We start from the raw sequence: 12,313 nt of genomic DNA on the forward strand, positions 1-12,313 counted from the left end.
ATTAATAATAACAATAATATTAATACAAAAATCTGTACATTCCATGGTTTTGCAGTACATTTGGAAGACTGATACAAAATTACTGCAAAAGGGAAGGGGTGTATTTACACATGTAGGAAATATGCAGCCTAAAGGCCTTCCCATCGTTGATTAAAAAACATACAGGATATACATTTGCCTTTATGCAAACTCTTGTGCAGTAACGTTACACCTTCATATGCCAGGATTACAGTACATTTGGCTTTGAACAAAACTTTCAAATCCCCTAGTAAAACAAAGCATTAAAAATGGGGAATGAAAAATAGAGTAGTATTGATAATAAAGCAGGCCAATCCATAGTCTGCATACAGGTATACATGCATCTACAGCAATATGGGGCAGTTGTATTACTAATGTTCAACTGTTTACTCAGAACGGAAAAGAAGAAAACTTTTTTTTTGCAGCATGGGTACATGATATTGACCAATAGAGTTATCATGGTGGTGGCAAACATGTCAGAGAGTACTGTGATTTACAGAAACTGGCAAATGAAGATCACCATTCATAACACTGTAATAGAGATTTGCACAAGAAATCCTTTGGGCTTCGTGGTCTCGAATATTACAGATTTGGTTAAACTTAAGATTCAAATTGTCCAAACATTAGTAGTCCTGCAACTTGCTATTGTCTAGGTCAGCCAATACTACAGAACATAAAACAGTATGTGATGCGTTTCCTGCCCCCGAGAAACGGATTGTGCAATCATGGTTGCTCATGAATGTTTGTCATTCGTTGACTGTGGTATTTAAGGCTTGATGAAGTGGCTCAAGATAAGCATCGTCACCATCATAAAGGATAAGATGTACATGTTCTTGAAAAGAAAACCGGCTTCATTTCTAAATGATCTACTCATTTCTGTACCAATCTAATTTACATTTTATTTTATTTTGCAGAAATACATAACTATTATAATAATACTCTTTGGCTTGTGTTATTAACCCTATAAAATGCAACATAGCAGCACTTTTAAGAACATTCGTTTACCTCTCCTTGTAGGTTTAAATTAATCTCTTTCATTGTGATGCCATTAATACTACCCTGCTAATTTCCTTCACATCAACAGGCATGCTTCTATTTCTATTTGCCCAGCAATGAACAGAAGAACAGAAATTGTCTTTAGCCACACAATCTGTTAATTCATAATAAACTTGACCATTTGGGGGAAGGTACGCTATCTAGCTAGCTATAAGAAGATACAAACATCTAATAGTGTTGTTAGACTGTCTTTTCCAAGCAGAATATACAGGACAACAAATGTCCCTCTATTGTAAAGAAAAGAAAAGGGGGGCTAGGTAAATGAGACATTTGCAAAGTGTAACATTTGATATGAGACCAGCTCATGCATGAACAGTAAATCTACAGTATTGTACCTTTTTTTTTTCTTCAGTCATGCGTTGAAGTAGAGGTTTTAGAATATCAAATATCTTCCCATTGCTCTTTAGTTTTGATATATATTTGGATACTTCATTTAAAACTTTTATCTGTTACCACTCAGGCAGACTTTCTCTCGAATGTCTAAAAAACAACCGTCTCAGTTATATAAAGATTCAGGATTCTTTTTTAATAGAGAACTTTTAAACAGTTTGCTCAGGAACGTGCAAATTAGCAAAGAAAACATCTTTGATTCTCATTGTGAAAGAGCAAATGTCAATATGAAAAAAGGGCTTTTTTGTTGTTGCAAAATTTCAATAGTGCTTGTGTATTAAGGATACATTACGTTTTTTAGCAGCACTTGAGGAATAAAACCCCCATTCTTAATACAACTTGTTCTTACAATGTGCTGAACAGAGAAATGGAGACATGCCTGCAATTTTCAAGTCATCTTTAACAACCCTTTCCTCTGTGTTACCTTGCAGTCAACAGACACTAAATAGATGCACACATTCACAGGGACCATATGGAGAGTTCTTCCTTCAATATGCACATTGTTCATAGTGCTGTGTCTTTGTCATTACTGTATGTAATTACATTCTTACATACAAGTCCTCAACCTAGCCCCATTCCACAGCAGTACCGTCAGCGTGAACTTGTCCTCTTCCCAAGGCCCCGGCTCAGCTAAATGTGCCTTTCAAGAGCGAGAGGTGATTTTCTTTAGTTAGAATCTCTCATGTGAGGTCTGTACAGTACCAGTCATATTTCAGATTCTCGCCTCAGAGTCCGTGGCTCTAGCGGCACGGTGGCTTGGTTGTGTTCGTGCTCTGAGATATTGTCTGTCTGTGTGCCGTCTGGGCCCACGCTACCCCCGTTCCCTTCGTCTGTGTCCTCCTTGTTCTCCAGCGCCATCTCGTTCTCATAGCAGAAGGAGTTGGAGTTTGTCAGGATATATTTTTTCTCCGCAAAGTCCCTGGCACTGCACAGCGGGGTGCTCGGCACCTCGTATGTCTTATGAAAACGAGAGTAGTCCACCTTGTAATAGTTCTTCTCCTCAAAGAGCACGGGCTCGAACCGCTGACCCCAGAGGATCTCACTGGCCAGGTAGGAGCTCCGGCACTGTGTGGTCATGGCGGTGGCCTCCACCATGCCCTCCAGAATGACCACTATTTCAAACTCTGCCGTCTCCAGCTCCTGCTTGCTCATGTCATAGAAAGGGCTGTCCTCGTTAATCTCATGGACGATGGTAATGGGAGAGACCAGAAAGATGCGGTCGACTCCGCTATCAAAGCCCACGTCTAAGTCCATCTGGTCGAGGGGGATGTACTCCCCCTCCGCCGTGGTGCGGGATCTGAGAAGCTGTGCCCGAACGTGTGCCTCCACCAGGTGGCTCTTCCTCAGGTTGCCCACACGCCACATGAGGCACAGTTTGTTGTCCCTCATGGCCACCGCAGCATTGTGGCTGAAAACCAAAGTTTCATTCCTCTTCTTAGGCTTAGCCATCTTTGCCATGACGGCGCCGATGATGAACGCATCAATAATGCAGCCGACAATGCTTTGGAAGACCACCATGAAGACAGCGACGGGGCACTCGTCTGTCACGTATCTGTAGCCGTAGCCAATCGTGGTCTGAGTCTCAATGGAGAAGAGGAAGGCAGCAGTGAAACTGCTAACATTGGAGACACATCTCTGGGCATCATTTTCTAAATCCCCATGGAAGATGGCCACCAGCCAGAAGACACAACCAAAGAACAGCCATGACAGGAGAAAGGCGAGGCAGAAAATGACAAGCATCCATCTCCAGCGAATGTCCACGCACGTGGTAAAAATGTCGGCCAGATATCGCTGGCCCTTGTCGCTCACGTTGATGAACTGAACATTGCAGTGACCGTCCTTCTTCACGAATCTGCTCGGAGGCTGGTGCCGCGTGTGCACCTTGCCCTTGCCATTCCCATAGCCATTGGGCACGGCCATAGTGGCTAGCTTCATTCCGTCCTCCTCTGATGACACAATGCTGTAGCGGTTGGCTCGCACACTTCCCATCACCTCTGTCTGGGAGGGTTGTGCCACTGCTTCTGCTTTGGAAAACAGTTTCTGGAAGAAGCGTTGGAGAAACAGTTTTGAAACACGTCTGGGGGACCGACTCAGGCAGGAAATGGTGCTGAAACGAGGGGGACAGAAGAGATGCCTCTTTGTCCTCCTAGGCCTCTGGTTTGACTGCAAACAGGTCTGCAGCGCTGACAACGGCTCAGTCAGTCCTCTCTCATCAGGGGCTTGGACCTCATCAACAGTATGCTATGAGAAAAAAAAAGACAGACAGGCTTTTTAGAAATACCTAAACAGTAAAAATGCAACCTACGTCATACAGGACGTATATTTCTAAATGGATCAAATTACTTATATACTGTACTGTAGGCTACTCATGAAGCCTTGATGAAAGCAGACAATCAAACATTATGTAAGCATTAATTAAAAATAAACATTGTCATTTTGCGGAATATTACGTTCAACTATGACCTGTCATTCATAATTACTTCACCCGAAACTGCTGTGCATGCAGTCTGAGAAAGCCATTGAATATTCAATACCCAGGGGCAAGAAAAAACAAGCTTTCTTGTGCCAACAATATCTCATTCAATTTTGACAAAATAACAGTGCTATTTAACCCTCTTCTGACCTTTCAACTTTCACTGAAAGAGGTCACTGAGTAATTGGACTAAGTCCCAATGATGGGCATTTACAAAGCAGATTTGTTTTTCTTGGCTGCACTGCACTGACAAGATCATTTCTTGTTGGATTGTGGGTTATGATGTTTCTATGGGATCCCATGAACAATTTGTTTTTGATCTTGCAATACTGTATGATAGAAAAAATATATAGCTGAGACTACTCAGACCCATCTACAGGCATGAAACAAAAAGCAATAATTGCTTGGTTGGCCCTGAACATCAAAACTAGTTTGGATCTTTCACTATGGCCATACTAACCTGCTGGTCACATAACATGCATGATCCTGTCTCATTGTTCATTGGTGCATCTCTTTAGTGAAAATAGCCGATCTATAAGCTTGCAGATCATCTATTTAACACAGAAATTCACATATTATACCGTACTAATAACTATAATAATGGAAACTGTTTTGTCGGTGGTGTAAATTATTACTTGAGAGACCAAATCATTTCTTTAATTTCTTGTTACTAACCATCTGGAATCGAATAAATTATCAACTTACTTGTACGATTTTTAACAACTTTTTATGTGGGGACACGGGACACTGATTTAGACATCTCACACAAATTCATACACGAACAATGAGATATATAAACACAGTTTACATTAATCGCACATATTCAGTTCACCTAAATCTACATTGAAATAAACCCGAACAATTTAAATCTAAATCAAATAAACCTATTTAAATCTATGTTTAAATAAACCGAACAATTTAAATCACCAGCCACAGTTAAATGGAGTGTACTATTTTACTTTGGATGCACAGGAGCATGCATTTGGCTTGTTGATTCTCATGAAGACTCTGGGGATTTAATAACCTCTGCGATATAATGGCAGTCCCGCAAGGATTCTCCACTCATTAACCCCTGTCTCTGTTATACAAGTCCTAGACCTCGCTGTCCTGGCAACAGTCTCCTAAATCATGGGTCGCCTTCTCCTTTACATGAATTAATCCATAATTTTCAAATGTTCTCTTTTTTTTTGGCGAAGGACGGGAATTAAAGATGAGAAGAAGTAAGGATCCGTATAAGGAAAACCTGATGAATGTTTTGCATTTTGGATCACATCAAAATCACCACATAAAATGTCAGGTCATACAACTAGAGCTTGTCCTTTAGGCCTATTTGATGTGCAGTGAGCTGTCAAACCTTTTTCTCTTTTTAATCTAGGACAGATGTAGCTACAACAACCAACCGAGTAGTGGCTAATTCACAATCTTTATGTTACTTTCCTTTCCAAGTTTAACATCAAATGGAACATTTGTATCAAGTGAGGTCAAGAACAACGATGTCATCAAACTAGGGACCAATTTGCATGGACTGTTGACATTGACAGGCGTTCATCGTCATCTTTACAATTGATGGCTGGTAAACAGACTTGATTGTAATTGGAGTTATGCCCACGGGGGGTTTTAGAAAACTGTGTTTTCTGTTTATAAAGGACCTTTAGAATATAAGCAAGTTTCACTGGAAAAGTGGACACTACATGTCACATTTAATATTCTTGCCTTTGAAAGTTTAATTGCAATCTGTCAAATTGTGCTGTCAGCTTGACAGTTAAAACAATAATGGGCAATGACATATTATAGAATGGGGAAATAAAACAGAAGATATGCGGGATCTCCTATAGGGCAGAATTCCTTGATAGATCAGTGATTCTAAAAGGAGAAACTTTAAGCTGCACCCAGAATGCCAGCGACAAATGTTAACAGGTGCGGGGAAAATGGGAATTGGCTTCTGATGCAATCACTCACACCCCCTAAACAACAAGTTCTATGCCTGTTTCATTTGTTGTACCTACATGTCAATATGCCTATATGTAACCTATTTGTATTTAAGCCTTTTAATTGAATACTGTATTTTTTTTAAAGTTTGCATAGGAAAGAGTACAGGACAGTACAGTTCACTGATACAAGGTCAACTAAAAGGATAAAGACCACAAGAAAGCTGTTAGGCGTGTTGAAATTGGGGTCCCATTTGTACTCATTTCATACAACATTAAATGACAGATATTTGGGAAATATACTGTAGGTGACATCCAAATGTTTGATTCCTGTAGTTTGTTTTTGAGACTTGGGTTTGAGACTTAATTTTTATATGAATTGAGTACAAAAAAGGAACCCCAATTCAACCAAGCCATTGAGCTTTCTTTCTAGTTGACCGTGTATCAGTGAACTGTATAGGCCTACTGTCCTGTACCTTTTCATATGCAAACTTCTAATAAAGTATTCAATCAATCAATCAATCAATGGGTAAATTAGGCTACACCGATCTCTCTCCCCCTCCGTTGTATCCCTCTTCATAAACTGAATGTTAGGATATAATCTATAATCTGTATAATAACATTTACCTGTAGGCTATAGCATCCCTGGATAACATTTACCTGTAGGCTATAGCCTGCATGGGAGGCTATAGCCTAGGCTACAGGTTAAATGTTATCCAAATGTTATCAGCGCATGGCGCGCAAGGCGCATGCATTCAACCACTCGTTGAGCTTACAAACATTTAGTTGTCAAACACAGTGGTTCTCAAACCTTTTCATGTCAAGGACCCCCACATTGACACTTATTAGCCCGCGGACCCCCCATTCGAAAAACGATACCAGGGACCCCCATAAGAGAAGATCTTTGCGGCTCTAGCAGTTATTACCCAACCATTTTAATTTCAAGGACCCCCAGTTTGACATGCATTAGGCTATGGACCCCCTTTTAATGGCAGTTCTCTGTGACCCCAATGTATACTGTACAATCAATGTTAATTTAAATCTGAGTGTAGGCTACAAATTATGGTTCCATATAAAACGCTTCGATTTGTAGGCTACACTCTCAGTTACGCATATGGTCCATTTGGTTCCTAACTGTCATTTAGCAGGGGACCCCTTGGAACTCCCTCAGGGACCCCTGGTGGTCCCCGGACCCCACTTTGAGAACCAATGACGTAAACAGTAAACACATCAAAACTTGTGAGAAGCGCACCACATTTCAGATCATGATGTAATCTACCTGTTGCTCATTTGTAGACCGGGTGCAGATCAGGATGGATGGTGAAATTATATTCCCTGCAGGCGTTTTTAACCTCCGCTATATATCCTCGATGATCGCGCCGTTTCAACGTGTTGTTGTTTAATTTAAGACGCGCGCAGCTGTTACAAAGCTCAGGACTGAAACTCCCTCATGTCGCCCTAAACTCAGTGATCTTGTTAATGTGCTCCGCGGACAGCAAAGCAAAGCAATTTAAATAGCATGACACCGGCACGCTCCGCCCTCCCTCTGCGCCCAGCCAATGACGAGAGAGGATAGGACATTGGTTCTCAAAGTGGGGTCCGGGGACCCCCAGGGGTCCTTGAGGAGGGAGTTCCAAGGGCAGGGGTCCCCATCACTGTGTAGCCTAACTCAGAGAGTGTACAAATTACACCATTTGTAGGCTACATTCTCAGAGTTAAATTATCATTGATTTTACAATATAGATTGGGGTTCCAGAGATAGAAATGCCTTTAAATGGGGGTCCGTAGCCTAATGCATGTCAAATTGGGGGTCCCTGAAATTAAAATGGTTAGGAATCACTGCTAGAGCCGTAAAAAAAAATCTCTTATGAGGGTCCCTGGCATTATTTTCAAAAGGGGTCCGCAGGCTAATAAGTGTCAATTTGGGGGTCCTTGACGTGAAAAGGTTGAGGAGCACTGATAGAGAGGGAAGGAAGACACCCAAGACAGGGAATAAACTGTGTATGTTCTATGGATTGTTGTTAACTTAATTGTGTCTGTTTGAAGTGAGGTGCAATTAACAACACAATATTACAAGGGCAAATTAAAAATGCATTTGTTAATAACTCGGAGCGGGAAGTCAGATAAACTCAGTGATGGGAATGGGAAAAGCTGCTTTTGAAGTGCCAACTGCCTTGGGAGAGGGGGTCACATTTTGTACTGTTTTATGCACAAAGAATTTAAACTAGAGATGCTGCAAAATCGATCCAATTACCGATATGGCAGAATCAATACCGATCTGATACAGATACCGATCCGATATAGCACATAATATTTGGGATATAGGTGTGTGTGTGTGTGTGTTCATAACTCGGATTGTGGAATATAAAATATTCCACAATTTTTGTAACCCATTTTTCACCCAGTGTCAGTTAATGTTATCCTGGGCGCTACACTCCCTCTGAGATCAATGAACTGACCTCATGCTTCCTTCAATGCATGAGGAGTCCAAGCTGCTGCTTTTCACCTGACAGAGGGGAGTTTCCCCGGCTGGACATAACTTGTGGAAGGAACACGTTATTCCAACCCGTTCTTTTCCCCTCCATCAAGCACCGTGGCTGGCCAGAGGGAGACAATGATAGAGACCAGGATGACTGCATGTTTTTTGTGAGGGTACCTACCCTAGAAGACACGGGGAGAACATGCAAACTCCACATAGAAGGCCCCTTTGCCAACCCCATGTAGGGGCACTGATGACACAGAGGATAGAACACGCCCACAGCGGGAATCAAACCCAGGACCCTCTAGCTGTGAGGCTGATATCGGGCCGATATCCGATCTGAAGATCCGATTGGTGGCATCCCCAATTTAAACCTTCCCCAGGGATGTAATTTTGTGAGATGGTGGCAAAATGTAACACATGCCTTTTGACATGCAGTCAGGGTAGCTCTATGCTACAGTTTAACTGCCCATCATACTAAAAAAATCCTCATATTAGGATTATGTCTGTTGTCTTTTTTTAAGGTATTTCTTTTTTCTTTTAATGCCTCTATGGAAAATGTGTTCTGTTGGAAAGAATGACTCACTCAATAAAGGCCTACATGCCGGTATTATGATATGACTGTCTTTCTCCACTGAGCTATCAGGTTGCTTAGGATGTTTAGGCTATGCATCTGTTGCCTATAATTTTAGGTCAGCCTTTGGTTGTGTTCGACAGCACTTTCATTTTGATGCCCTTAGCGTTTAGGGATAAATAATAGACTTATTTACTGCTTTGTCATGTCAAAAGATTAACCCGCAACAGCTTTTTATTTATACCCCCCCCCCCCCCCCCCTTCCCAAAAGAGTTTAAATTGTCTATTTGTGTGTCACACACTGGGGCTTGCTATTTATAGCAGCACATATTGTATATTTAGACCAAATGACCTGTGTCAGTGCGAACTGTGTGTTTGCTTTCCATGCCCAATTTCCAGTCAAAGAACGGGGCAGTGCTGCTTCATGTGGACCACAAGGTGGAGAGCTGGAGGCTGGAATTAGCTGATAATTGGCCCCCACACACGCTCTTGCTCTCTCTCCCTCTCCCTCTCCCTCTCCCTCTCTCTCTCTCTCTCTCTCTCTCTCTCTCTCTCTCTCTCTCTCTCTCTCTCTCTCTCTGCACAGACATTGGTGAACTGCAGAAGATTAAAAAAATGATGGAAATCTGAATATTGGCACTATGGACTTTTAACCTCTTAAGCACGTTGTTGAGCTTATAGGGTTTGGGTTGTTAACCCTATAACCCTTGTTTTCTGTGCAGGGGTCAATATGCCTGTAAAGACCTAGCCTTGTCCGTGGCACGTTTTAGATTTTCTGTTTTACGGCAGCACCATTATCATGTTCAGAATACGTATGACACTGATTTACTACTATGGCAAAATATGAGTCCACTAGCACCGTGGTTCCCAAAAGTTTCATTTGCAAGGACCACCGTGACTCTGAGAGTGTACACGTTGGTTCCATTTGTACACTCTCAGAGTTACAGACATGTTATGGTAATTCAGGGCTACATCTCTTATGTGTTTCTGGTAATATTATTGTCTGCTCATTTTTTATGTCCGTGGCAAAAATGGAATTCTGACAAAAATGTCCACCACAAGCCAGCATGGCGATGACCCCTGTTTCTGTGGAAAAAACAAATGTGGTTAAACCCTTAGTTGACTGGATACACAGGGGCTTATATATGCCCCTCCTGTTTTCACTCTACTATTAAATCTTTGACGAAAATAGCTATATCGACCAATACGCTTGTAGATCTGCTATTTTCACCAAATGTTAGCCCCAGAATAGGTGTTTCAAATAGACAGACAATTAACGTTTATTCATCCTTTGGAGTTCTCCTCTTCTTCATCATAATAATAATCCTCAGTCATCATCATCTCAGTCATCATCATAATCATAAACATCACACTGTCATTTCAACCAGTGGTGCACAGTAACATTTACTTAAGTAATGTACAATTCTGAGGTATTTGCCAATTTCCAATACTTTTATTTCTACTCCACTTCATCTTGGATCCAAACATTTTACTTTTACTCCACTACATTTATTTGAAAATTCAAGTTACTTGTTACTTTGCATTTTTATGCCAACACTTTCATACTTTTACTCAAGTACATTTTGAATTCTGGACTTAAACTTAGTATTTCTAGAATATGAGCTTTCAAACATTTTGTACTTTTACTTTTGGTACTTTAAGTACATTTTTATGCGGCATTAACACTTTTACATAAGTAGAATATGTGTGTACTTTTTCCACCACTGGTTGTTTTTGTGGACCTGCTGGAACAGCCTGAAGTAAACCATGAGGCCTGGATTGATCTTCTAGATGAAAAGTCCACGTTGTCTCGATGGTATTACACAGTCACAGTAGCACATGTTAATTAAGGTAGTGCCTGTTTATTGCACACCATCAAAGCTTGTCGCCCAGTCCGTGCGTTTGTTCATAGACAAGAGACATGATCCATATTTATAAGGCTGGGCAGGCCTGTTGTCTTACTGGTTAGAAGAGGGGAAGAGACATGCTGTACCAGACAGGCATGTGAGCGTCAGTAGTTGTGTTGTGGACATTGTCACTGCACTGAAGTATTATTGTATTGTTCTCCTTTAATTGCGACCATCAGGTCGCAAGTTACTATAAAAAGCTCCACCGGCTGTCCCTCCCTCCGTCACGTCACGTCACGTCACATCACATCACATCACATCACGTCATCACATCACACTTTTCCCCTACTCTTATCTCTGCCACCGTTGACCCTATCGATGCCAAACTTTGCACACACACACTCCTTGGATGGCAAATCACAACCTCCGTCCCTGATTTCTGACCCAAATGCATTTGGGTCCCCATCTGGTATCAATGGGGGTAAATTTATTGTAATCAAATTATTGTCTTAGGAATGTGACAACCAAAAAATATTATTGAACTCAAGTCTCCATGGTATGAGTAATCAATTGGAAAAAAAAAGCCATTTTGGGGGTGAACTACTCCTTTAAATACAGTTTTGAGGTACTTTTACTTTACTGGAGTATTTCCAATTTTCAGTACTTTTACTTCTACTCCAATAATCTCGGATCTTAATGTTGTACTTTTACTCCACTACATTTGAAAATAGCAGATCTACAAGCTCACAATGCGTCCATCGTGATGCGATGCGACACATTGTGAGCTTGTAGATCTGCTATTTTCAAATGGCCTAGGAATAAAATAGGGCTAAAGTGGTTAATGTATGTTTTATAATATTATAATTAATATCCGCAAAGTAACTAGTAACTTAAGTTTTCAAATAAATGTAGTGCAGTAAAAGTAACAGAGTAAGAGAAAGTAAAAGAGCATTGTGAGCTAAATTTCGGACTTCTGCTTGTAACAGAGTATTTCTACATTGCAGTATTGTTACTCCCTCACTGGCAATGTATAGATAACTATTGTATAACCCCAACCAAATGATCAAACTTTGTTTTTATGGTTTGTTCAGGGCTCTGCAATACTAATACTGATTATTCCTTCTAAAAAATTCAGCTTAATGAACAGACATTATTATATTTCCTTTCTTTTATTCTTATGTGTGATAATACAAATTGGGATTGCATGGCTTGGGTGATAACTGCTGAACAAATAAAGTTCCACCACTACTCATATTGAAAGGAATGGGAGTTATGTAATTGAACTTGATGGTAGTATGCTCTAGTGTTCCAAGCAAAAGTATCTTTAATTTGCTTAACATCAACAACAATTTTAGTTTTGTGCTAATTAAGGAAAGCCTAAATGTAGAAACATGTCCTGATTGCCCTCGTCACTCCCATTCATTTGCCATTGGTGCTAGAAAAATGTGGGCCAAATGCCCAGATCAAAAGAAACACCTCATTATATAAAAAAAACTAAAAGACCACAATGGATTGAATCTGTCAAGCACAGTGGAATGCTAAAATACT

The 12,313-nt window shown here is 40.7% G+C and overlaps 1 protein-coding gene across 1 annotated transcript; it reads right to left on the minus strand.

Moving 5' to 3' along the window:
• Nucleotides 1–2,169: 2,169 nt before the first annotated feature.
• kcnj2a (potassium inwardly rectifying channel subfamily J member 2a) lies at nucleotides 2,170–3,528 on the minus strand (the record flags this gene model as incomplete). The annotated part of the gene is made up of 1 exon (XM_080747539.1): nucleotides 2,170–3,528. The coding sequence occupies exon 1, from the start codon at nucleotides 3,451–3,453 to the stop codon at nucleotides 2,170–2,172; it is 1,284 nt and encodes a 427-aa protein (XP_080603665.1). The 5' UTR covers nucleotides 3,454–3,528.
• Nucleotides 3,529–12,313: the final 8,785 nt, after the last annotated feature.

The sequence above is a fragment of the Nannobrachium achirus genome (assembly GCF_963921795.1).
Source record: "Nannobrachium achirus genome assembly, chromosome: 18".
NCBI lineage: Eukaryota > Metazoa > Chordata > Actinopteri > Myctophiformes > Myctophidae > Nannobrachium > Nannobrachium achirus.